The following is a 26,771-nucleotide window of genomic DNA, read 5'->3' as shown; positions in this document are numbered from 1 at the left end:
CCTTTGTATTTATACTGTCATCAGTTCACTGAGCTGTTTGACTTGTGGGCCCATGTCTTTCATGAATTTTAGAAATTTCTCATCCAACATCTATTCCAGTATGTTTCTTCCCCACTTATTATTTCCTGTCCTCTTGGGAACCTTCAAACATATTTTACACCATTTGATGTTGCACACATGCCTAATTTATATTGCCATATCTTTATGTTCATGTCTTTTTCTTAGTTCACTCAATTCATCCTTTATATCAGACATCTTATTTTTAATTCTAGAATAACCATCTATAACCTTTTTATTTACCTATGATGAATTCAACACTTTTCTACGTTTCTCCATTTTAGCTAATTTCTTTAACATATTTAAAATAGTTATTATAACATCTTTCTCTGTTGTGAATTCCAATATCAGGGCTGTCTGTGAGTCTGATTTATTCATTGAATTTTTGTGTATGTGTGTGTGCTAGACATTGTGTTTAAAAGAATCTTTGAAAATGAAGTAATTTTTATTTATTTATTTTTAATTGAAGGATAATTGCTTTACAGAATTTTGTATTTTATTTTTATTACAAAGAATGAACATACCTGTATCTATATTTTGTAGCAAGTGTGAGGGTTAATTACTTCAAACTAATCAGGAATTGACCTGAGTTGTGACTACATAGTAACATTAATCAGTTTCAATTCACATCTGTTTTCTACAGTTTTGATATTTAACTCTGTCTCATGTGCTTGGCCGGAGAAGGCAATGGCACCCCACTCCAGTACTCTTGCCTGGAAAATCGTATGGACGGAGGACCCTGGTGGGCTGCAGTTCATGGGGTCATGCAGTTTGTGGAGTCGGACACAACTGAGCGACTTCCCTTTCACTTTTCACTTTTATACATTGGAGAAGGAAATGGCAACCCACCCCAGTGTTCTTGCCTGGACAATCCCGGGGACGGGGGAGCCTGGTGGGCTGCCGTCTGTGGGGTCGCACAGAGCCGGACAGGACTGAAGCGAATTAGCAGCAGCAGCAGCGGCATGTGCTTGGCAGATACTTCTTTTCAGCAGGAATGTGGCATACATCAGAAGCATTGGGAAATATTTCTCTGCTTTCAACATCAGAAATATGGGGAAATATATTTCCCAGCAGAAACATTGGGAAATATTTCTCTGCTTTCAACCTGCTTATCAGCCTCCCTCACCACCACATCCATGAGGGAAAAATCATCAACCAAGGAAAGCTATTTCTGCATTTGAAGCTCTTCCATATTGCAATAAAGCATATGAATTCATGTCTTTATCAAGAATTCTTTTTATTAATATAAGAGATTAGGTTTCAGAATGTAGGAAGAATTTATAATTTTTTCTATTTTCTGATAGCATATTCTGTCATTTAGAAATCAAGAGAAAAAGAGCTAGCCACTGGGGAGAAGGGCAGGGCCAGTTAGGTTCCAAAGAAGATGGGAAAGGATGAGTGTGCAAGATTAGACTGATATTTCAAAATGTTGACTTTTCCACTAGTCTTTTTGCACCCTTCTTATCCTCTTCCATCCATGTGGTTCTTTTTCTTCAACTGTTTTAGAATAATCATCTTTACCCCTTTCAGTCTGAAGCTTAGATAGATAATAAAGCAGGGTTGTAGCAAGAAATGATGGCATGGGGATAAAACAGCAATTACAGTAAGAATAATAACTTCTGTTGCAAAATGAATGGAGAAATGGGAGAGGCCCCAGATTTACTGTTTTATGAAAAGACTCCCCAAGAATGGTCTTAAGGAAAATGGAAGTCAAAAAAGTGAAAGTGCAAGTGAAGTTGTTCAGCCGTGTCCGACTCTTTGTGATGCCAAGGACCGTAGCCTATCATGCTCCTCCGTCCATGGGATTTTCCAGGCAAGAGTACTGGAGTGGGGTGCCATTTCCTTCTCCAGGGGATCTTTCCGACCCAGGGATTGAACCCGGGTGTCCCGCATTGTAGGCAGACGCTTTACCATCTGTGCCACTAGGAGTTTACTAGAAAGTCAGAAAGTTAGTTCAAAAAAAGATTCACAAAGGACTGGGTAAATGCCAAATTTTTGCTCAGTTTTCTTACCATTTTGTCCAGTACTTAGCATATATAAGATATGCAATAAATATTTGTTTAATGAATACATACTTTTTGCATGATCATCCAACTAAATAGATTAAAAAGATTCCCTTTCAATGTAAAGAAACACTTTATAAGTGTTTCTGGACTGGGTGAATTAATTCTGCCAAGAACAGGTTCCACTCTTCTTGTCTAAAGCTTAGTTTACCAAAGTGGATTTTAATTTTGTAATAATGTATGACAAAGATATTAGCCTTCAGCATGACTAAATATTACCTGACAGGCTTTGGGGTTTTTTTTTGTGTGTGTGTATTTGTGTGTGTTTGTTTTTAATCTTTTTTTCTTTTTCCTTTACACTCTTCAGTAGTTTTTTTTAGTTATCTTTTTTGTGCATAGTATAAAGTATACATGTCAATCCACTTCTTCCTCCCCTCTTGGAGTGTAGATGTCTGTTCTCTATGTCTGGGTCTGTATTTCTGTTTTGCAAAGAGATTCAAGCTCTTCACATTAATCTTTGCAAAATAAAAATAGGAGAAACAGACTTTATGGTTTATCTTGTGCTCTGTTTAGACGCATAGTAAAATTTATTGTACTGAGTCAGTGATAGTGTCACAGGATGAAGGAGCTTCGGCCAATGTTCTAAACTCTTTGCTACTCCGTCTGCATGTTTCATGAGATATATTGTGAACTGTGTTTCAGATAGAGTGTGTGTGTAGCTGTTGAACCAGCTACAGCTGGTCATTCTTAATTTTGGAACTGAGTGTTAGGTCAGCATGGTTAACATAGTCAGATTACTTGAGAGGCTCTGTCATGTGCCTTTATCCTACTACTTAGCATTTTAGTATATATACGGTGACGTTGTATCATCGCTACCCAGAGGTTGTGAAAAGAATATCATGGGGTACAAAATTTTATGCTTTGGACTGATTTGTATTCTTTTTGCTTTTTATATTTATACACCAATGCCAGAAAACATTGAAGAACCCTGGAAAGTAAGGATCATGGATGCTGCTATAAAAGCTACTTCACTTATGGTAATTTTTTTTCCAAGGGATTGGGATTCCTTGTTACAAGCACATGTAAAATTTCTTGTAATTCGTATTTTGAAAATGACTTTTTTTTTTTAGGATAAATCATTCAAATATTATTAATCTGTTTAATTTAATAAATCATTATAAACTACTGAATCTGTATAAAACATGGGAGATAAAATTTTGCTCTTATAAATACAAAATATACTGTGCCAAGGATAAAAGAAATAATATTATTTAAGTGGAAAATTTAAGGGATTTTAAAGCAATTAATATTTTATATTTCTGAGAAAAACTAATCATGTATTTTCTTAAACTTACTCCTGTATACTGATTATATTTTTATATTTTGATGTACATTTAGTACCCATATTGTTTTAATGTCTCTCTCAGTAATTTTTGAAGTCTTTAGCTTCTATACCTATACCTTTTAAATATTGAGACTCAATTAACTTTTGTAATGTGGGTTATAGTTATTAGTATTTGCATTAGAAACAGACCTCATTAGAATACCATTCAGGGATTTCCCTGGTAGTCCAGTGGTTAAGGTTCCACACTTCCATTGCAGGGGGCCTATGTACAATTCCTGGTAGCAGAACTTAGATCCTGCATGCCCCAAAGTGTGGCAAAAAAAAAAAAAAAAAAAGAGAGAGAGAGAGAAAGAAATCAATGCACTTAATAGTAATAATGATGTTAATATAGCAAACCTATTAGAAGTTAAAATAAATAACAGTGATATTGTTTTCCGTTCTTGCAAATCCCATTTATGTCTCACTTTATGGAAGAGAGCTGGAGTCACCATCTGCTTTTGCATTTAACCTGTTGCAATATTACATGTCGTGTAGCTTCTAGAAAATTCCACTACATGCTCATGAGGAAATTGGACTTTTAAAAAAGGCAGGAAGTATCAAAGTATTACGTGAATTTCCTGACTATCTCTCAGAGACCCACAAGAATTTGAAGCCCATACTTTGAAAACCACTGCTTTTGTCTATCTTCAATACTAAATTGCTCCATTTTAGGTTTTTCTGTAACAATACTAGAATTTGAACTAAGATCTACCTCACTGAAAGTATCAGGCTCCCCTATCAAAGCATGCTGCTAACTGGAGGCCTTATAAATGATGTGGACAATAGGAAGTTTGAGGGACAATGCATCAACAGGCAGTAAGTGATCAGAGAAGACAGAGCTGTGTGTGGTACCAGGAAGTGGCTGTCTGGTGTGCTACTCAGAGAAGATGACAGATCTGTCAAACTAGATCCCAAGGTATCTCCTGCCTGAAGTTAAAAGTGTGTCGCATGACCTGTTGCCTTCAGTATTCCCTCTTATTGTGAATGCTTCACCTTTTCATTCACTGGATTAGAGAGAAAAATGAGCAAGTGCCAGCCCTACAGAGAAACTGCCATGTTATTGTCTGAAGAGCTTCTATAGCTTTAAACTTCAGAGTAACTAATGCTTATTTACTGTCCTGCTTCATCAATGTTAGTACATTCTGAAACCTTGCAACTGTAGAATTCAACTTCTAGTTTATCAAATGCAAAACAGAATTAAAATATTGCACATGTAAAATAGAAACGGCTTTTGCATTTGCTTGACTATACATGCAAATTATTTTAGCAATCAATCAGCTTCTGATTGCTCAAGTAATAATCACTTTGTTATTGTGGTAAGTAAATTTTATAATGTGCAACAATTCTTGATCAAATGATGTGGAAAAACAAGACTACAGAGTTAGACATTCATATTATTGGCTGCATAAAGTAGAAGAAAGAACATGAATTTAAAATCCAGATCTTAAAAGAGTCTACTTCATTTTTCTGTGGCTCAATTTCTTCAACTGCAAAGTGAGAAATCTATAAACTAATTGCAGCATTACTATTAGAAAAGGAGGGCATGTTTTCCAAGACAGCATGTAGTGATGTCTAAAATGGTAGCTGGTGTTTGTTCAGTAGAAATCCAGTAAGTATCTACTCCCATCATCAGAGTTATCAGAAATGAGGGGCAAAAACCCTAAAAAAGTTAATTTCTTAAATTATTTTCATTAGAGTATATTTGCTTTACAGGTTTGTGCTAGTTTCTACTGTACAGAAAGATGAATCACCCATTTACATGCATACATCCCCTCCTTTTTGGACTTCCTCTTCGTTCATGTCACCACTGTGCGTTAAGTAGAGTTCACTTTAAAGTGGTATATCTGCTAAATTGAAATTATCTTCACTATGATTATCTTCAACCAGCAATGAAAATATTTAAGAGTACTTTTCACATATATTGACAATGAAAAAATCTAAAATTTACTGGGTTCTTATGATGAACCCTGTCCTGCTTCAATTTCCTTAAAACTATGATTTAACACTTACAGTTGCACTTTGAAGAAGTCACTATAGTTATCCTCATTTTATAATGAGGAAAATGAGGCACAGGGAATAAGAAAACCAAAGACACATAGGTAATAATTTTGAGAATTGAGAACCAAACCATACAGTCTATATTCAGACTACTTTTCTTCAACAGTATGCCAAATTTTAAATTGTATTTTAGCTTTGCATAAAAGTCAGCCTATTGATTATAGAGTCCTATGTAGTCTAATATAAGTAGAGGTTCATATAACCAGCATCAAAATCAAAACATGAAAACATAACCCCCCAAATCACCTCATGCTTCCCTTTTTAGTAAACACTTCCACACCCTAAACATCTGATAACTGCTGGTCATTGTATGCCTGTACACTTTGTGTTTCTGAATTATCATAAATGGGTTCGTGTATATGTGTGTGTGTGTGTGTGTGTGTTCAGTCACTTCAGTTGTTTCTGACTCTTTGAGACCCATGGACTGTAGCCTGCTAGTCGCTTCTGTCCATGGGATTCTTTAGGCAAGAACACTGGAGTGGTTGCCACTACCCTCTCCATGGGATCTTCTTCTCCCAGGGATCTTGCCCGTGTCTCCTGTGTCTCCCACATTGCAGGTGAGTTCTTTACCATGAGCCACCTGGGAAGCCCAGATGGGTTCATCTGCATGTGAAGCATGTGTCCAGCTTAATGTATTTCACTAAACATAATACATTTGAGAGACTTCCCTGTGGTTCAGTGGTTAAAAATTCACCTGCCAATGCAGGAGACCTGGATTTGATCCCTGGTCCGAGAAGATTCCACATGCACCGCATAGGCCATTCTCTTCTACAAGACAAGCCACCACAATGAAAAGCCCCTACACTGCAAATATAGTTGCCCACACTCGCTGCAACGAAAGAAAGCATGCACAGCAACAAAGACCCAGCACAGCCAAAAATAAAATAAATAAAAAATAAAGGTATCTTCTAGAGTAATCCATGCATTGAGAGGATCACAAGTTCAACCCTTTCTAAAGCTGTGTAGTATTCCATTATGTGGTTGTATCATGAAAGTGAAAGTGAAAGGCACTCAGTTGTGTCCGACTCTTTGCCACCCCATGGACTATACAATCCACGGAATTCTCCAGGCCAGAATATTGGAATGGGTAGCCTTTCCCTTCTCCAGGGTCTTCCCAACTCAGGGATTGAACCCAGGTCTCCTGCACTGCAGGCAGATTCTTTACCAGTTGAGCCACAAGGGAAGCTGGATGTATCATGGCTTATTCTAAATAAACAGTTGAAAGGTATTTGGGTTGTCCCCACTTTGGAGTGGATATGAATAAAGCTGAAAAAGCACTCATATACAGGATTTTGAATAAGCAAAAATTTTAATTTCTATCAGTTAAATACCTAGAATTAGATGCTCTGAGTCATATTATAAATGTATACTTAACATATAGCAAACTACCTAATTGTTTTTTAAAGAGCTAGTACAATTTGGCAATCAGACCAGCAAAATGTGAAAGTTTTAGTTGTCCTGTGTCCTTCCTACAGTTAATATTTTCAATTATTTTAAGAGCAATTTTAATTATTGTTTCAAAATATTCGATTGTGGTACACATTTGCATTTCCTTTATGATTACAAGTATTGAGCATTGTTTCTTGTGTCTATACCTTATTCCATGTTTTTGTGGTGACATGCATGTTTAATTGTTCCTCCGTTTTAAAAGATTTGTTCTTTGTTTTCCCTTTTTAACTATAGACAGTTTTTCCTGTTGGGGATACAAGTCATTTGTTGTTCTTCAGTGCTAAGTTGTGTCAGACTTTTTGCAAACCCATTGACTACAGCACGCCAGGCTTTCTTCACTCTCTCCCAGACTTTGCTCAGGTTCTCGTCCATTGCGTTGGTGATGCTATCTAACCATTTCATGCTCTGTGGCCCTCTTCTCCTTTTGCTTTCAGTCTTTCTCACAGCCAGGGTCTTTTGTAGAGAGTTGGTTCTTTGCATCAGGTGGCCAGTGTATTAGTGCTTCAGCTTCAGCATCAGTCTTTCCAATGATTATTCAGAGTTGATTTCCTTTAGGATTGACTGGTTTGATCTCCTTGCAGTCCATGGAACTCTAAAGAGTCTTCTCCAGTACCACAATCTGAAGGCATCACTTCTTTGTTGCTCAGCCTTCTCTATGGTACAACTCTCACATATATACATTACAAATGGAGAAACCATAACTTTGACTATAGCTATGTCACTTTGTTTGCAAAGAGATATCTTTGTTTTTTAATAGCTTTCTAGGCTTGTCATAGCTTTCCTTCCAAGGAGCAAGCAATTTTTATGGCTGCAGTCAATTCTGCAATGATTTTGGAGGAAAAAAAAAAAAAAAAATCTGTCACTGCTTCTACTTTTTCCCCATCCATTTGCCAAGAAGTAATGGGACATGTGGTCATATATGGATGTGAGAGTTGGACTGTGAAGAAAGCTGAGTGCTGAAAAATTGATGCTTTTAAACTATGGTGTTGGAGAAGACTCTTGAGAGTCCCTTGGACTGCAAGGAGATCCAATCAGTCCATCCTAAAGGAGATCACTCCTGGGTGTTCATTGGAAGGACTGATGCTGAAGCTGAAACTCCAATACTTTGGCCAGTTGATGCGAAGAGTTGACTCATTGGAAAAGACCCTGATGCTGGGAGGGATTGGGGGCAGGAGGAGAAGGGGATGACAGAGGATGAGATGGCTGGATGGCATCACTGACTTGATGGGCATGAGTTTGAGGAGACTCCCGGAGTTGGTGATAGACAGGAGGCCTGGCGTGCTGTGATTCATGGGGTCGCAAAGAGCCGGACACGACTGAGCGACTGAACTGAACTGAACTGAACTGAATATTTCATTGTGTATATGTTTACTACAGCTTTCTTATCTATTCGTCTGCCGATGGACATCTGGGTTGCTTCCATATCCTAGCGATTGTGAACAGTGCTGCAATGAACATTGGGATACATGTGTCTCCAATTATGGTTTCTTTGGTGTGTGTGCCAAGCAGTGGGATTGCTGGGTCGTGTGGCAGTTTTATATCCAGGTTTTAAGGAATCTCCATTCTTCTCCATAGTGGCTATACTAGTTTGCATTCCCACCAACAGTGTAAGGGGGTTTCCTTTTCTCCACACCCTCTCTAGCATTTGTTTTTTTAGAGAATTTTGACGGCAGTCTTTCTGACTGGCATGAGATAGTACCTCATTTATGGTTTTGATTTGCGTTTATCTGATTATGAGTGATGTTGAGTATATTTTCATGTATTTGCTAGCCATCTGTATATATCTTCTTTGGAGACATGTCTGTTTAGTTCTTTCGCCCATTTTTTGATTCATTTTTTGAGTTCAGTCACTCAGTCGTGTCCGACTCTTTGCGACCCCATGAACCGCAGCACACCAGGCCTCCCTGTCCATCACCAACTCGTGGAGTCCACCCAAACCCATGTCCATTGAGTTGATGATGACATCCAACCATCTCATCATCTGTCATCCCCTTCTTCTCCTGTCCTCAATCTTTCCCAGCATCAGGGTCTTTTCAAATGAGTCAGCTCTTCGCATCAGGTGACCAAAGTATTGGAGTTTCAGCTTCAACATCAGTCCTCCCAATGAACACCCAGGACTGATCTCCTTTAGGATGGACTAGTTGGATCTCATTGCAGTCCAAGGAACTCTCAAAAGTCTTCTCCAACACCACAGTTCAAAAGCATCAATTCTTCTGCACTCAGCTTCCTTTATAGTCCAACATTCTCATCCATACATGACCACTGGAAAAACCACAGCCTTGACTAGGTGGACCTTTGTTGGCAAAGTAATGTCTCTGCTTTTTAGTATGCTGTCTAAGTTGGTCATAACTTTCCTTCCAAGGAGTAAGCATCTTTTAATATCATGGCTGCAATCACCATCTGCAGTGATTTTAGAGCCCCCGAATATAAAGTCTGATATTGTTTCCCCATCTATTTGCCATGAAATGGTGGGACCAGATGTCATGATTTTTGTTTTCTGAATGTTGAGCTTTAAGCCAACTTTTTCACTCTCCTCTTTCACTTTGATCAAGAGGCTCTTTAGTTCTTATTCACTTTCTGCCATAAGGGTGGTGTCATCTGCATATCTGAGGTTATTGATATTTCTGCTGGCAATCTTATTCCAGCTTATGTTTCCTCCATCCCAGCGTGTCTTATGATGTACTCTGCATATAAGTTAAATAAGTAGGTGACAATATACAGCCTTGGCATATTCCTTTTCCTATTTTTTGATTGGGTGGTTTATTTTTCTAGTATGTAGCTGCATAAGCTGCTTGTATGTTTTGGAGATTAATTCTTTGTCAGTAACATTATTTGCTATTATTTTCTCACATTCTGAAGGTTGTCTTTTTGCCTTGGTTTCTTCAATGTGCAAAAGCTTTTAAGTTTAATTAGGTCCCATGTGTTTATTTTTGCTTTTATTTCCATTACTCTGGGAGGTGGGTCATAGAGGATCTCACTGTGATTTATGTCAGAGAGTGTTCTTTCTATGTTTTCCTCTAGGAGTTTTATAGTTTCTGGTCTTACATTTAGATCTTTAATCCATTTTGAGTTTATTTTTGTGTATGGCATTAGAAAGTGTTCTAGTTTCATTCTTTTACAGGTGGTTGGCTGGTTTTCCCAGCACCAATTGTTAAAGAGATTGTCTTTTCTCCATTGTATATTTTTGCCTCATTTTTCAAAGATTAGGTGTCCATAGGTGCATGGATTTATCTCTGGGCTTTTTGTTTTTTTCCATTGATCTATATTTCTGTCTTTGTGCCAGTACCATACTGTTTTGATGTCTTTAGCTTTGTAGTATAGTCTGAAGTCAGGTAAATTGATTCCTCCAGTCAATTCTTCTTTTTCAAGATTGCTTTGGCTATTCTAGGTTTTTTGTTTCCATACAAATTGTGAAATTATTTGTTCTAGTTCTGAGAAAAATAGCTTGATAGGGATTGCACTGAATCTTTAGATTGCTTTGACTAAAATACTCATTTTCACTATATTGATTCTTCCAATCCACAAACATGGTATATTTATCCATCTATATGTATCATCTTTGATTCCTTCATCGGAGTTTTATAGTTTTCTATATATAGGTCTTTTGTTTCTTTAGGTAAATTTATTCCTAAGTATTTTATTCTTTTCATTGCAATGATGAATGGGATTTTCCCCTTAATTTCTCTTTCTGTTTTCTCATTGTTAGTGTATAGGAATGCAAAAGATTTCTGTGTATTGATTTTATATCCTGTAACTTTATTCATTGATTAGCTCTAATAATTTTCTGTTGGTATCATCAGGGTTTTCTATATAGAGGTTCATGTCATTTGCAAACAGAGTTTTACTTCTTCTTTTCCAATCTGGATTCCTTTTATTTCTTTTTCTTCTCTGATTGTTCAATCTCTTAATATTTTTCTTTGCTCCATTTCTTATAGGCTCTTTTGTAAAACATAATTTAGCCATAAATTATATGTAGAGTACTACAAGTAGTATATATTGCAGTGGTCTAGAAAAATGTATTTACATCTTTTCAATTACTAGGCATCTAGCTTGGGTCAGAAACTGGAACTTTCTAGGTCTCAGTATCCTCATGATTAAAGCAGACTGCTTATATGATTTTTTAAAATAAGTCATAAAATTTAAGCAACCTCTGATAGCTATAATAATAAATGCTGTGTAATGTTCTTTTTCTCCACAATATTTCACAATTCTTTTTTTTTTGTGACTAGTAGTGGAAGATACTACAAAGATATTAGAAGCCTACCAAAAACAGTAAAGAGAGCTTGATTCCAATGGCATAAAATTTACAAATAGTGTTTTTTTTTCTCCAAGTCTTTCTTAAAAACAGGAATGTGTTTGCAGTTCAAAAAATGGGCATAGTTTTATTAGTAAAGTCATAAGTATACACTTTATGAAATTTTATATAAATTAAATTATGAGTTAAATGAAAATATTTAGAATACCCAAAGAAGTTGAAAATCTTTTCTCAAATAATTTTTAAGATAAAATTTATAATTCATAATTAAGAAATAAGTAGACCAATATAAGATAAGCTGCAAGTAAATTGACCACATTACTCATTTAAAAAACACTATATATGTGGATTTATTTCGAAGCACCTGACAGAATGTGGCCCACTGGAGAAGGGAACAGCAAACCACTTCAATATTCTTGCCTTGAGAACCCCATGAACAGTATAAAAAGGCAAAATGATAGGATACTGAAAGAGGAACTCCCCAGGTTGGTAGGTGCCAAATATGCTACTGGAGATCAGTGGAGAAATAACTCCAGAAAAAATGAAGGGATGGAGCCAAAGCAAAAACAATACCCAGTTGTGGATGTGACTGGTGATAGAAGCAAGGTCTGATGCTGTAAAGAACAATATTGCATAGGAATCTGGAATGTTAGGTTATGAATCAAGGCAAATTGGAAGTGGTCAAACAGGAGATGGCAAGAGTGAATGTCAAATTCTAGGAATCAGTGAACTAAAATGGACTGGAATGGTTAAATTTAACTCAGATGACCATTGTATCTACTACTGTGGGCAGGAATCCCTTAGAAGAAATGGAGTAGCCATCATCGTCAACAAAAGAGTCCAAAATGCAGTACTTGGATGCAATCTCAAAAATGACAGAATCATCTCTGTTCATTTCCAAGGCAAGCCATTCAATATCACAGTAATCCAAGCCTATGCCCCAACCAGTAATGCTGAAGAAACTGAAGCTGAATGGTCTATGAGTACATACAAGACCTTTTAGAACTAACACCCCCCAAAAGATGTCCTTTTCATTATAGGGCACTGGAATGCAAAAGTAGGTAGCCAAGAAACACTTGGAGTAACAGGGAAATTTGGCCTTGGAGTACGGAATGAAGCAGGGCAAAGGCTAATAGAGTTTTGCCAAGAGAACGAACTGGTCATAGCAAACATCCTCTTCCAACAACACAAGAGAAGACACTACACATGGACATCATCAGATGGTCAAGAGTGAAATCAGATTGATTACATTCTTCGCAGCCAAAGATGGAGAAGCTCTATACAGTCAGCAAAAACAAGACCAGGAGCTGACTATAGCTCAGATCATGAACTTCTTATTGCCATATTCAAACTTAAACTGAAGAAAGTAAGGATAACCACTAGGCCATTCAGGTATGACCTAAATCAAATCCCTTATGACTATACAGTGGAAGTGAGGAATAGATTTAAGGGACTAGATCTGATAGACAGAGAGCCTGATGAACTACGGACAGAGGTTCATGACATTGTACAGGAGACAGGGATCAAGACCATCCCTATGGAAAAGAAATGCAAAAAGGCAAAATGGCTGTCTGAGGAGACCTTACAAATAGCTGTGAAAAGAAGAGAAACAAAAAGCAAAGTAGAAAAGGAAAGATATTCCCATTTGAATGCAGAGTTCCAAAGAATAGCCAGGAGAGATAAGAAAACCTTCCTCAGTGATCAATGCAAAGAAATAGAGGAAAACAACAGAATGGGAAAGACTAGAGATCTCTTCAAGAAAATTAGAGATATCAAGGGAACATTTCAGGCAAAGATGAGTTCGATAAAGGACAGAAATGGTATGGACTTAACAGAAGCAGAAGATGTTAAAAGAAGAAGTGGCAAGAATACACAGAAGAACTGAACAGAAAAGATCTTCACGACCCAGATAATCACAATGGTGTGATCACTCACCTAGAGCCAGACATCCTGGAATGTGAAGTCAAGTGGACCTTAGAAAGCATCACTACAAACAAAGCTAGTGGATGTGATGGAATTCCAATTGAGCTATTTCAAAGCCTGAAAGGTGATCCTGTGAAAGTGCTGCACTCAATATGCCAGCAAATTTGGAAAACTCAGCAGTGGCCACAAGACTGGAAAAGGTCCGTTTTCATTTCAATCCCTAAGAAAGGCAATCCAAAAGAATGCTCAAACTACTGCACAATTGCACTTGTCTCACACGGTAGTAAAGTAACGTTCAAAATTCTCCAAGCCAGGCTTCAGCAATATGTGAACTGTGAACTTCCATGATGTTCAAGCTGGTTTTAGAAAAGGCAGAGGAACCAGAGATCAAATTGCCAATATCCGCTGGATCATCGAAAAAGCAAGAGAGCTCCAGAAAAACATCTATTTCTGCTTTATTGACTATGTCAAAGCCTTCGACTCTGTGGATCACAATAAACTGTGAAAGATTCTGAAAGAGATGGGAATACCACACCTGACCTGCCTCTTGAGAAACCTGTATGCGGATCAGGAAGCAACAGTTAGAACTGGACATGGAACAACAGACTGGTTCCAAATAGGAAAAGGAGTATGTCAAAGCTGTATATTGTCATCCTGCTTATTTAACTGCTATGCAGAGTACATCACGGGAAGACGCACAAACTGGAATCAAGATTGCCGGAAGAAATATCAATAACCTCAGATATGCAGATGACACCACCCTTATGGCAGAAAGTGAAGAGGAACTAAGAAGTCTCTTGAAAGTGAAAGAGGAGAGTGAAAAAGTTGGCTTAAAGCTTAACATTCAGAAAACTAAGATCATGGCATCTGGTCCCATCACTTCATGGCAGATAGATGGGGAGACAGTGGAAACAGTGTCAGACTTTATTTTGGGGGGCTCCAAAATCATTGCAGATGGTAATTGCAGCTATGAAATTAAAAGATGCTTACTCCTTGGAAGGAAAGTTATGACCAACCTAGATAGCATATTAAGAAGCAGAGACATTACTTTTCCAACAAAGGTCCGTCTGGTCAAGGTCATGGTTTTTCCAGTAGTCATGTATGGATGTGAGAGTTGGACTGTGAAGAAACCTGAGTGCAGAAGAATTGCTGCTTTTGAACTGTGGTGTTGGAGAAGACTCTTGAGAGTCCCTGAGTCTGCAAGGAGATCCAACCAGTTCACCCTAAGGGAGATCCATCCTGGGTGTTCATTGGAAGGACTGATGCTGAAGCTGAAACTCCAGTACTTTGGCCACCTGATGTGAAGAATTGACTCATTGGAAAAGACCCTGATGCTGGGAGGGATTGGGGGCAGGAGGAGAAGGGGACGACAGAGGATGAGATGGCTGGATGGCATCATCGACTCGATAGTCATGGGTTTGAGTAAACTCCGGTAATTCGTGATGGACAGGGAGGCCTGGCGTGCTGCGTTTCCTGGGTCACAAAGAGTCGGATATGACTGAGCGACTGAGCTGAACTGAACTGAACTGAACCTATAGTATATGTGTTAGGATGTACAATGAGACCTCTACAGTATTATTATATTTATTTGTTTTTTTAATATCAGAAACATTTTGTATTGGGGTATAGCCAATGAACAACGCTGTGAATGTTCCAGGTGAACAATGAAGGGACTCAGTCATACACAGACATGTATCCATTGTCCCCCAAACACCCCTCCCATCCAGGCTGCCACATAATGTTGAGCTGAGTTTCATGTGCTATAAAATAGATTTTTGTTGGTTATCCATTTTAAATATAGCAGTATTGCATGACCTTCCCCAAATTCTTAACTATCCCTTCCCTCAGGCAGATGTGAGTATGTTTTCTAAGTCTGTGAATCTCTTTCTGCTCTGTAAGTAAGTTCATGTGTTCACTTCTTTTTAGATTCCACATATAAGGGATGTCATATAATATTTCTCTTTCTCTCTATGACTTACTTCACTCAGTATGACACTCTCTAGGTCCATTCATGTTGCTGCAAATGGCCTTATTTCACTCTTTTCAATGACTGAGCTATAGTGAATTGTATACATGTACCACCCCTTTATCCACTCCGCTGTCAATGTACATCTAGGCTGTTTTCATGTCTTGGTTATTGTATACAGTGCTGCAATGAACACTGAGGTGCATGTATCTTTTCAGGCCCTTTTCTTTCCTGGATATATGCCCAGGCGAGGGATTGCAGGGTCACATGGCAGCTCTACTTCTAGTTTTTTAAGGAACTTCCATCTTGTTCCAATAGTGGCTCTACCAATTTACATTCCCACCAACAGTGCAGGAGGGTCCCCTTCTCTTCACATCCTCCCCAGCATTTGTTGTTTGTGGATTTTTTGATGAGAGTCATTTTGACTGATGTGAGGTGATATTTCATTGTAGTTTTGATTTGCATTTCTCTAAGGGCTAGTGCTGTTGAACGTCTTTTCATGCGCCTGTTGGCTCTCTGTGTGTCCTCTTTAGAGAAATGTCTACTCAAGTCTTCTGCCCATTTTTTGAGTGGGTTGTTTTGACGCTATTAAGTGTCATAAGCTGTTTGTAAATTCTGGAGACTAACCCCTTATCAGTCACATCCTTTGCAAATATTTCCTCCCAGTCTGTGGGTTGTCTTTCTGTTTATTGTTTCCTTTGTTGTGCAAAAGCTTTTAAGCAGGTACGATTTGTTAATTTTTGCTTTTATTTTTATTATTCTGGGAGATGGATTGAAAAAGATGTTGCTGTGATTTATGTCAGAGAGTGTTCTGCCTATGTTTTCCTCTAAGAGTTTTGTAGTGTCTGGCCTAACATTTAGGCCTTTAATCCATTTTGAGCTAATTTTTTGTGCAGAGAGTTAGTGTGTTAGTCATTCAGTCGTCTCCAACTCTTTGCAACCCCATGGACTGTGGCCCGCCAGGCTCCTCCTCTGTTCATGGGATTCTCCAGTCAAGAATACGGGAGTAGATTGCCATTCCCTTTTCCAGTATGAAGTTAAAGAATAATCTAATTTCATTTCTTTACATGTGGCTGTCCAGTTTTCCCAGCACCATTTGTTGAGAGACTGTCTTTCCTACATTATGTAGTCTTGCCTCCTTTGTCATAGATTAACTGACTATAGGTGCATGAGTTTATTTCTGGGTTTTCTATCCTGTTCCATTGACCTATATTTCTATTTTTTGTGCCAACACCATACTGTTTGATGACTGTTGCTCTGTAGTATTCATTAGGGAGCCTGATTCCTCCCGCTCTGTTTTTCTTTTTAATAACTGCTTTGGCTATTCAGGGTCTTTTGTGTCTCCTTACACAATTCTGAGATTTCCTTTGTTCTAGTTCTCTGAAAAATGCCAATGTTAATTTGATAAGGATTGCATTGAATCTATAGCTTGTCTTGGGTAGTATAGTCATTTTGACAATATTGATTCTTTCAGTCCATAAACATGGTTTATCTTTCCACCTGTTTGTGTCTTCTTTGATTTCTTTCATCAGCATCTTATACCCTCCAGAGTACAGGTCTTTTGTCTCTTAGGTAGGCTTATACTTAGGTATTTTATCCTTTTTGATGCAACAGTAAATGAAATTGCTTCTTAAATTTTTCTTTCTGATCTTTTGTTGTTAGTGTAGAGAAATGAAACAGATTTCTGTGTATTAATTTTGCAACCTGCAACTTTACCAAATTCATTGATGAGTTCTAGTAGTTTTATGGTATTATTCATTTTTTATTCTTCCTCCTTGATTATATATTTATATGTATTGATATTACTAAAAACTGAAACATTTAAAGTTCTAATTTTTTTTTTGTTTGTTTTGACAGTCTACTATATTGGAAAAAATAGGTCTTAAAAGATTTGATGAATTGTTTTCCATAATAATAAAACTGGACTATACACAACCAGTTTCAGATGAAAATGTTACAGTGATGGATACAACGTTTAGTGATATTCCAGTACGTTTGTACTTGCCGAAGAGGAAGAGAGAAAGCCAGAGACCAGCTGTAATTTTTATTCATGGTGGTGCCTTTGTCTTAGGAAGTTACAGTAAGTACTTTTTATATAAGCAAATGTGAGTATTTGTGTTTGTATGTGTTGCACATTATAAGTATTTATATTAAAATAATTTTTGTATATTATATTTGGCAGAAATTTTGTTGATATAATTTATGTTTGTAAGTAAGTGTACTTAGCAGAGAGATAAGCTATATCAGTCAAGGTTCATATATATGTCTTCATATACTTTTTTTGTAAATAAATCATAAAAATATCAGGTGAGATTTTTGCTTTAAAAAAGTTATTATCAAATAAAGTTACACTGACAATGTATAATGGGAGATTCAAGTAGTAAACTTAAAGGTTAAGTTTGAAATTACTTAATGACCTGGTTTTAGGTTCAGAAAAATAGAAGTGAATAAGATGATTTAAATGTTGGTTCAAAAGTGATAATATCTGCAACTTTCAAGTAGCAAATGCATACTCATATTGTAGAAGTGATGCATCAATACTTATCACGTCGAGGCTTAGAATCCAATGCATATTTTTGAGCTTGAAAAATAAAATACACCTGAGTAATCAAGTACCTCTCCTCAAGTATATTTCTGTCTAATGTTTGGAGACGATTCCAAGAGGTATGATGGGATAGCTAAGACAGTTACACACTCATGCACATCCTCAAACAGACACAAACTCAAACACGCTCAAACATACACACACTCACATACACACATATATACACAGTTGCTTTTAGACTATTGATATTATTGATTCACCATACAGCACAGAATATGATTGATATTATATTGAAGGAACTCCAAAATGTAAGAAACAAATGAAAAGACACCTTTCATCAAAGAGACACAGCCTGAGTGATTATATCCAGAATTTTGATTTTGTGATCTGTTAACATTTCAAAATAACCACAAATGCCACAGTAGTTTGGTGAGTGGTCCACTCTTATTTGATAGATACTCACAATATTAGGATAGGTATTATTATCATGCTTTTAGAGGTAAGGTAGCTACAGAATGGTTCAGTAACTTGTTCCAAGTCCTATTAGCAAGTGGAGGGACCAAAAACCAAACCAAGGCCTGTCAGCAGAATCAAAAGGCTTAACCCTCACACCACTGGTGAGCAGTTTCATCTTATGAACCCTCAAGGTGGTTTTAAGATGTTGTCTCTTGTGTGTATTTAGTTCCTATCCTTCATATCAATGCCATTTTCAAAACCTCATGCTCTTTCAAGTCTCTCAGCTTATCCTCCCTCATCTATCAAGAATGTCTGTGCAAATTCAGCAACCATCCACTCTTTACTCCTTGCCAACAATATATGTCCTCAAAAATTATAGACTGTATTAATTCTTAACTTTACTTCTTTCTACTTACATTGTAGAAAAATGCATTTTTATCTTTGCCAAGATTTAATCTCTTTTTTGCCTGTGGTCATATTTCCTACTATTGTTAGGATTTTAATCAATATTTTTCTTCTATCTATAAATGTGTCCTCTCTATTGGCACCTAAACATGTTATAACATCTTCTACCTTGATCTTCCTTGTTTCCAAATATTTCTCTCTAGATAGTCACTTATCACTCTCTTATCTTTCTCAGGCTCATTTTTATACACTGTGGAATCTAATTCCTCCTTTAAGAATTCTTAAATTGTGTAATTTGACAATGATCCCTCATCTTTGCTTCACTGAAATTCTCTGCTCCTTTGGTTTCTATGAAACAAATTTCTTTTGATTTTTGCCTCTCCCCCTTAACTTCACATGTTTCTCCTTCTTTAAAATAAAGCAAATATAAACAAATGCACAAAATGGGCCTGTTTTTAGATCTTATAAGTGTTGGTGTTCTCCAGGAGCCCTTTCACTAGTTTTTGACTCTTCATGCTCTTGTATTTAGACCTTTCCACTTTTCAGCACTACCCCTCACACCTATGCTGTTGAATTCCAAAGCTGTACCTCCAGCTGTAACCACGGTCCTAAGTTTAAGATCAATATGTATAGAACTTCAGAGCTTGCCAGCATATTTGGAGGAACCACAGATAATTTAAGGTTAACATGATTAAACAACCTGAATCATATCTACTCCCCACCCCAATAGTCTAGGGAAAAAATAAACCCAAATAAACAACAAAAGTAAAAACAACTTCAAGAAAACAAGCAGAGGAACTGATCCTCAGCTGTTGTTCTATGAATGTGAGAACTGCAATCGATTACTTATTGTACCTTAGCATCTATGTTTAATAACCAATTATGCCCACCTGTCTTCCTAAATAGATTTTTCTCTCTCTCCACACTTAAAAAAATTATTATTTTTATTTCCTTCTGTTGCTTCTCCTTTTTTTTTTTTTGCTCACCACTATTTCCTTGTTTATGTCACCCTTTTTCTAATTTGCTTCTGTTATATGCAAATCTGGTCATAGACTTTATAACTAAATTCTTTGGTAAGATCTATCGCCTTGTTGACAAAGAAATCTTTAGTGTAGCATCCAAGTACTGGAACCAGTATTCCTATTTTCCAATGTGGTTTTACTTTATATCTTACTTCTCTCTCAATATTTGTTTCAATTGTAATTAACAGTTAATTCCCTGAGCTCTGTATGTATTCTCATGATTCTTTGAATGTATTTCCTTCTGCAGTGACCTTCCGCATTTGATGGCAGCCATCAAATCTTTCATCTCTGAATCCTAACATGTGGCAGCAGGAAACGTGGAAGTGTGACGATCCCACCAATTAATCATATTTCTGTCAGGTTTCACAGTGTTGTTGGTTTTCAACTGCCATTTATTTACAGCATAGACGTTCATATTAATTTCTTCATTTCAGAGCAAACACCTTTGGACCTCCTGAATAGATGGACGGCAAACAAAGTTGATGCTGTTGTTGTTTCAGTGGAGTAAGACCTTGATTTTTTTTAATATTGTGATTCTTGCCCTTGTGTCATAGTTTTGGTTTCCAAAGAAGGCACCCAAGCCTCCCAGAGGACTTGGAACCTAGGGATCTTATATTTATGTTAGTAGCTTTTGCTAATGTTACATTATCTTATCTTCCTCAAAGGTACCTAGTTTCCCTTCAACCTCTGTCATTGCACAGACTTCTGAGAGGCACCACAAGCTGAACGTCTTTGGCAACACAGCTGTGGTACTTCTAGAAATGTCTAGGTGCTTAGCTGCCCATTATACATTTGGGATGCTGAGTTTTGTGGGGGGTTTTTTGGGTTGGTGATAAAAGATTAATTTTATAGATTTTTTTTCACTGAAGTGCCGTGGCTTTACCATATTGTGTTAGTTTCAAGTATACAGCAAAGTGATATAATTACACTCATATATATTCTTTTTTAGATTCATTTTCATTATAATTTATTAGAAGATATTGGCTACATAGATACTCTTAATTGGAGAAACATCAGATGCAAATGTTGGGACCATCTGAAAATTTAAAATCATTCTCAAAATGAGAGAACTTGAGTGCTAATGATTTTTGCCCAAATTTCCAACAATATACAAGAAAAACTAGCATATGTCCAGTACTATGTGATCTATTCAGGGGTTCTCTGTACTTCATCTTCATAATGAAGTTTTTTTTCCCATTTTCCAATCAATTAAGTAGACTTAAGTTAAGCAAACAGAGAACACAGTAGTATTTTTGTTAATTGAGAACTTAAAGGTATTAAATAGAACACACAAGTGCAACCACTGCTGTCCTACTCACTAATGCTGCCTTAGGGCAATCAGAAGAGTCAGATGTTTTCAGAGGTACTTCTCGTTTACAGTAATTAGGATACTCTCCCTTTCTCTCTATAATTGAACCTAACATACCACTTTCTTACTTTAAGATGCTTTTAAAATCGTGATGCGTATTGTACTGAGTTTAAGAATTCAGACAGTATGGTACTGGCACAAAGACAGAAATATAGATCAATGGAACAGAATAGAAAGCCCAGAGATAAATCCACGAACCTATGGACACCTTATCTTTGACAAAGGAGGCAAGGATATACAATGGAAAAAAGACAATCTCTTTAACAAGTGGTGCTGGGAAAACTGGTCAACCACTTGTAAAAGAATGAAACTAGAACACTTTCTAACACCATACACAAAAATAAACTCAAAATGGATTAAAGATCTAAATGTAAGACCAGAAACTATAAAACTCCTAGAGGAGAACATAGGCAAAACACTCTCTGACATAAATCATAGCAAGATCTTCTCTGACCCACCTCCCAGAATATTGGAAATAAAAGCAAAAATAAACAAATGGGACCTAATGAAACTTAAAAACTTTTGCACAACAAAGGAAACTATAAGTAAGGTGAAAAGACAGCCCTCAGATTGGGAGAAAATAATAGCAAATGAGGAAACAGACAAAGGATTAATCTCAAAAATATACAAGCAACTCCTGAAGCTCAATTCCAGAAAAATAAATGACCCAATCAAAAAATGGGCCAAAGAACTAAACAGACATTTCTCCAAAGAAGACATACAGATGGCTAACAAACACATGAAAAGATGCTCCACATCGCTCATTATCAGAGAAATGCAAATCAAAACCACAATGAGGTACCATTACACGCCAGTCAGGATGGCTGATATCCAAAAGTCTACAAGCAATAAATGCTGGAGAGGGTGTGGAGAAAAGGGAACCCTCTTACACTGTTGGTGGGAATGCAAACTAGTACAGCCACTATGGAAAACAGTGTGGAGATTTCTTAAAAAACTGGAAATAGAACTGCCATATGACCCAGCAATCCCACTTCTGGGCATACACACTGAGGAAACCAGATCTGAAAGAGACACGTGCACCCCAGTGTTCATCACAGCACTGTTTATAATAGCCAGGACATGGAAGCAGCCTAGATGCCCATCAGCAGACGAATGGATAAGGAAGCTGTGGTACATATACACCATGGAATATTACTCAGCCGTTAAAAAGAATTCATTTGAATCAGTTCTAATGAGATGGATGAAACTGGAGCCCATTATACAGAGTGAGGTGAGCCAGAAAGATAAAGAACATTACAGTATACTAACACATATATACGGAATTTAGAAAGATGGTAACGATGGCCCTATATGCAGGGCAGAAGAAGAGACGCAGAAGTACAGAACAGACTTTTGAACTCTGTGGGAGAAGGTGAGGGTGGGATGTTTCGAAAGAACAGCATGTATATTATCTGTGGTGAAACAGACCACCAGCCCAGGTGGGAGGCATGAGTCAAGTGCTCGGGCCTGTTGGGCTGGGAAGATCCAGAGGAATCGGGTGGAGAGGGAGGTGGGATGGGAGACCGGGATGGGGAATTCGTGTAACTCTATGGCTGATTCACATCAATGTATGACAAAACCCACTAAAAAAACAAACAAACAAAAAAAAACAAAAGAAGAGAAAAAAAAAAAAAAAGAATTCAATCAGTTACTTCTGATATTTGTTCTTTTTTTGTACCCTGAAGGCCAGTTAAAGTAACAATACATTTTTGATATGTTATATTCCTTAATTTATACTACATTTCAGATATTTTAGATATAGTTACAATATGACAAGATTGTAAGAGTCATCAGGTCAGCATTTAATGGTTGATACTGACATTACTAATTCACTAATTCTTTTGCAAAGTAAGGTTACTATTATAGGTAGAAATAATACAGCCCAATAGAGTTTACCTCAATATTAGAAGAAAAAATTTTAAAAATATATGTATATACATATATATATATAGAGAGAGAGATATATAGTGGATACATTAACAGATGCTCTAATAATTTGTCTTAGAATGACATTTACAGCTGTCATGCAAGATCACTTACTATACTTAAATATTTATTTTGAATTATGTTTTCAGGTCACATGTAAGCTCATACTCATGTACTCAGCTTATGATACAAATTCTGATAACAGAACACGCTATTTTGTAGAATTTTTACCTAAATAAATTTCTAACATAAGACCTCTACAAATCATTCATTCTCAGATTTGCTGCTTTGAAAATCTAGTGCTCACACTTAATATGGTTGTGAAAATATTTGCTACCAACTGCACTTGAGAATCTAATAAATGCTACAGAGAGATCATCTCCCCTATTGATTGCACATTTGCCGAAAAAATTCTAGACAATTTTATGAGGATAAAGATAGAATCCTGATCTCTTTCATCTTCCATAGAACAAATATTTTAAAAACATTATACAAGAATCTACATTTTATTTTAAAAACAGAAGTTAGTAGGAAGTCCAGGTATGACTGATGACACTAAAGATCGAAAGTAGGGCCAATTTTGTTCTCTGGACCTGCTGGTTAAATAGAGAGACACGTGGATTTACGCAACTGAAGTTTAAACCTAAATGTTTGTCTCTTTCTTTCTTTTTTTTCCTGAAGCCCTAGACTAGCTCCTCAATATCAATTTCCTGTTACTCAGGAGGATGTTGCTTCTGTGGTCAAATTCTTTCTACAGGATAAAATCCTTGCAAAATATGGAGTGGACCCCAATCGAGTTTGTATTTCAGGTGATAGTTCTGGGGGTACACTTGCAGCAGGAGTGACTCAACTGGTAAGCTGTATGTGTTATATGTTATATATATATATATTTATAACACATACACACATGCCATAACTCTAACACAAAATAATCACTTTCTTTGTTAGGATATTTTTAATGGTTTTATATTTTAAGCTACTAAGTGGGGAAAAAGAAACAAAAAACAGAAGAAACCCTCCTGTCCTTTTACATAATTTTACCATTAGACAATGTGGCTTTAGCAGCATTGAGGAAAAGTGATATATAGTGCTAAATAAGGCTTTTAATTAGTTAACAATTTTGAAGGAAACAGAACAATGTCTAGGAGCCACTGTTTAATATGACAAGGGACTTTTTGTTCTCCTTAGCTATTGTAGTTCATGTATTTCAGTGGAATGTTAGCAGATAACATTTGGGCCACATGGTATGCTTGCAAGGAAGAATCACTACTATAATAAAAAAGAAAATGGTCTATGTTAAAACCATTGCTGTGTGCAGTTAAACAATTGTCCCCAATAACTAATATAGTTGAAAAATGAATTCAATAGATAATTTTTAGTAGAATGATTTCAAATTATCAATAGATAATTTTAATTCAATAGATAATTCAATAGATAATAGATAATTTTTACCCCCAAAACTAAATTTTATGGAGCAAAACTAACATAAGAAGGATACCTACCAGTAAAACCAGCAGGCTCTTCTAACTCCTCTTGTATGACTTTGCTACTAGCCTGAGAAAGCGTTGGTTGAGTTTCTCTCATTTTTGACCTCTCATTCTGTCTCATTTTTGTTTTTGAGGTTGCTGTTGTTTCCTCCACTCTGCTTATTACATGAGCCAGTTGATTTAGAAAATAATCTGTATGGAGGACACTGGGAAGGGATCAAGGGCATAAGAGAGATTGTTAGACAAATTTGTTTTTCTTCATCATCTTTTTGAAACTGTGCTCCCACTATACCTTGAATGTGTAGTTTGCAGTTGGTTGGATATCACGCCTCCTTGTGAGGTTCTACTGGGATTAATTTCAATTAATTCTCATTTTGTATGTCAGCTACTTCTGGGAGGGATTAGCATTAAGAAACACCCTCCAGAGACTGAGCCTTTCATGTGTAGTGGCAACTGGTATATTCATTTCTATAGATGTCACCATTGAGGCTGTTGGTCTGGGGTTAGGCTCCTCAGATTACTTTTAAGTTTTCTTCTTTAGAGTGTAGGAGTAAAATCAAAGGAAAGGAAAATATATGGTAGCTCATCTCACCCCACAGTTGATATATTAGGATGCTTCTTATTTCTGTAAGAAAGAAAAACTTCAAATACAATGCTCCATGTCTTTTTTTGCTCTTAAAATTTTCATTAATTACTATGCTTATTTCCCACCACACTACACTTTTGTCTTTTGGTTTTCTCCAAAAGACAAGTTGTTTATTGTGCGTGTGTGTGCTCAGTCACTTCAGACATATCTGATTCTTTGTGGCCCCACGGACTCTAACACACTAGGTTCCACTGTCCATGGAAGTTTCCAGGCAAGAATACTGGGGTGGGTTGCCATTTCCTCCTCCAGGGGATCTTCCTGACCCGGAGATCAAACCCAAGTCTCTTGTATCTCCTGCACTGCAGGCAGATTCTTTACCACTAGTGCCACTATACTCTCTTCTCCAAAAGACAAATTGTATGTTAGGAATATTTTTTTTAACTTGATTGAACTCCATTTGAATTTAGTTAATATGTGAGTTTGAATAATGGTATTCTATTATTACATTCATTATTTCTTCTCAGGTTACTGTAGGTCAGATTTTTCAGTATAGACTGCTTGTTCACAGGCGTTACATAATTATTTTTTTTTATTTGGTTGTCATATGTGAGTAAACCTGTGTGTGAATCATTATTGATGAAAGTGGGATGACACTTTTTAAAGCACTTAATGTGTAACTATGAGGTACTATATCATTCTTGTAATTATTTACATAAGAGCTGATGTGACTGGAGGAAAGCCTCCTACTCCTATAGCTTGGAAGGCTTGGACTCACTCACATTTTACTGCGTCTTTTTTCAGATACAGAATGATCCAGAATTCAAATATAAACTGAAAGCACAAGCTTTAATATACCCTGGCTTACAGGTCATTGATTTGTCCTTGCCATCTCACCAAGAATTTGAGCATGGTCCACTTCTGTCAAAGAAACTGGCAATCAGACTTGCAAGCCTACATTTGACCCAGGATAAAGCACTTCCCCAGGCAATGATGAAAAATCAACACATGCCTCATGGATCAATGCACCTGTTCAAGTTGGTTAACTGGAGCACCTTCCTTCCTGAGAAGTACAAGAAAAACCATGTATATACTGAACCAATTCTTGGAGGACTTAACCCTTCGTATTCAATACTTTTGGATAGTAGGTTATCACCCTTGGCAGTCAATGATTCCCAGTTGCAAAATCTGCCCTTAACGTATATCCTCACCTGTCAACATGATGTTCTAAGAGATGATGGACTTATGTATGTCTCACGACTGCAAAATGTTGGAGTTAAAGTTTCTCATGACCATATGGAGGATGGAATCCATGGAGCTTTATCATTCATGACCTCGCCAATGTACTTACAACTAGGCATTAGAATAAAAGATAAGTATATTAATTGGCTAGAAGAAAATCTGTAAGTAGTACATAAAACTAACTAGCTAATCAGTGTTATAGTCCAAAGTCTATGTTTTGAGATTTGTGAATTTAAGTGACAATATGATGTTAGTTTTGATCAATCAAGGTTTAAATCAAAGCAAAATTATTGTGTATCTTTGAAAAAACTTAATTTCCCTAATATTAGATCTTGCTAAAAAGAAGACTGTACCATATTTATCCCAATAAATGTAATTTATTCAGAGTGATACATATTAAATATTCACAAATTTCATAGTAAAGTATAAAAATAAGTATGATTATAGGCAACATACATATGATAGTTTCCTAGTAGTGACATGAATGGTAATGGTGAGTGAGAAGTAATTTTAAGAAAGGAAAATTGCAATGGCTTTTAGATGGGGTTGGGAAGCAATACCTTTCCAGCCTTTTTATCATTTAGTGGCCCAAACATTAGTTTTATCCTCTCTGTATAAATCCTTAGTTTTCTTTCACTCAC

General features: G+C 36.7%; 1 protein-coding gene across 1 annotated transcript; it reads left to right on the top strand.

The window, feature by feature from the left end:
* Window positions 1-2,959: 2,959 nt before the first annotated feature.
* AADACL2 (arylacetamide deacetylase like 2) lies at window positions 2,960-26,295 on the top strand. Its single transcript, XM_065943714.1, has 5 exons — window positions 2,960-3,097; window positions 16,953-17,175; window positions 19,958-20,027; window positions 23,500-23,671; window positions 25,693-26,295. The coding sequence occupies exons 1-5, from the start codon at window positions 2,960-2,962 to the stop codon at window positions 26,293-26,295; spliced, it is 1,206 nt and encodes a 401-aa protein (XP_065799786.1).
* Window positions 26,296-26,771: the final 476 nt, after the last annotated feature.

This window comes from Muntiacus reevesi, chromosome 8 (assembly GCF_963930625.1).
Source record: "Muntiacus reevesi chromosome 8, mMunRee1.1, whole genome shotgun sequence".
Classification (NCBI taxonomy): Eukaryota; Metazoa; Chordata; class Mammalia; order Artiodactyla; family Cervidae; genus Muntiacus; species Muntiacus reevesi.
This window is presented reverse-complemented; position numbering and strand designations above follow the sequence as displayed.

Coding starts and splice junctions, on each gene's coding strand:
- AADACL2 (XM_065943714.1), top strand. CDS start 2,960: ATGGGGTACAAAATTTTATGCTTTGGACTGATTTGTATTCTTTTTGCT. Junction 20,028..23,499: donor GCTGTTGTTGTTTCAGTGGA/GTAAGACCTTGA, acceptor TTTTTCCTGAAG/CCCTAGACTAGCTCCTCAAT. Junction 23,672..25,692: donor CAGCAGGAGTGACTCAACTG/GTAAGCTGTATG, acceptor GTCTTTTTTCAG/ATACAGAATGATCCAGAATT.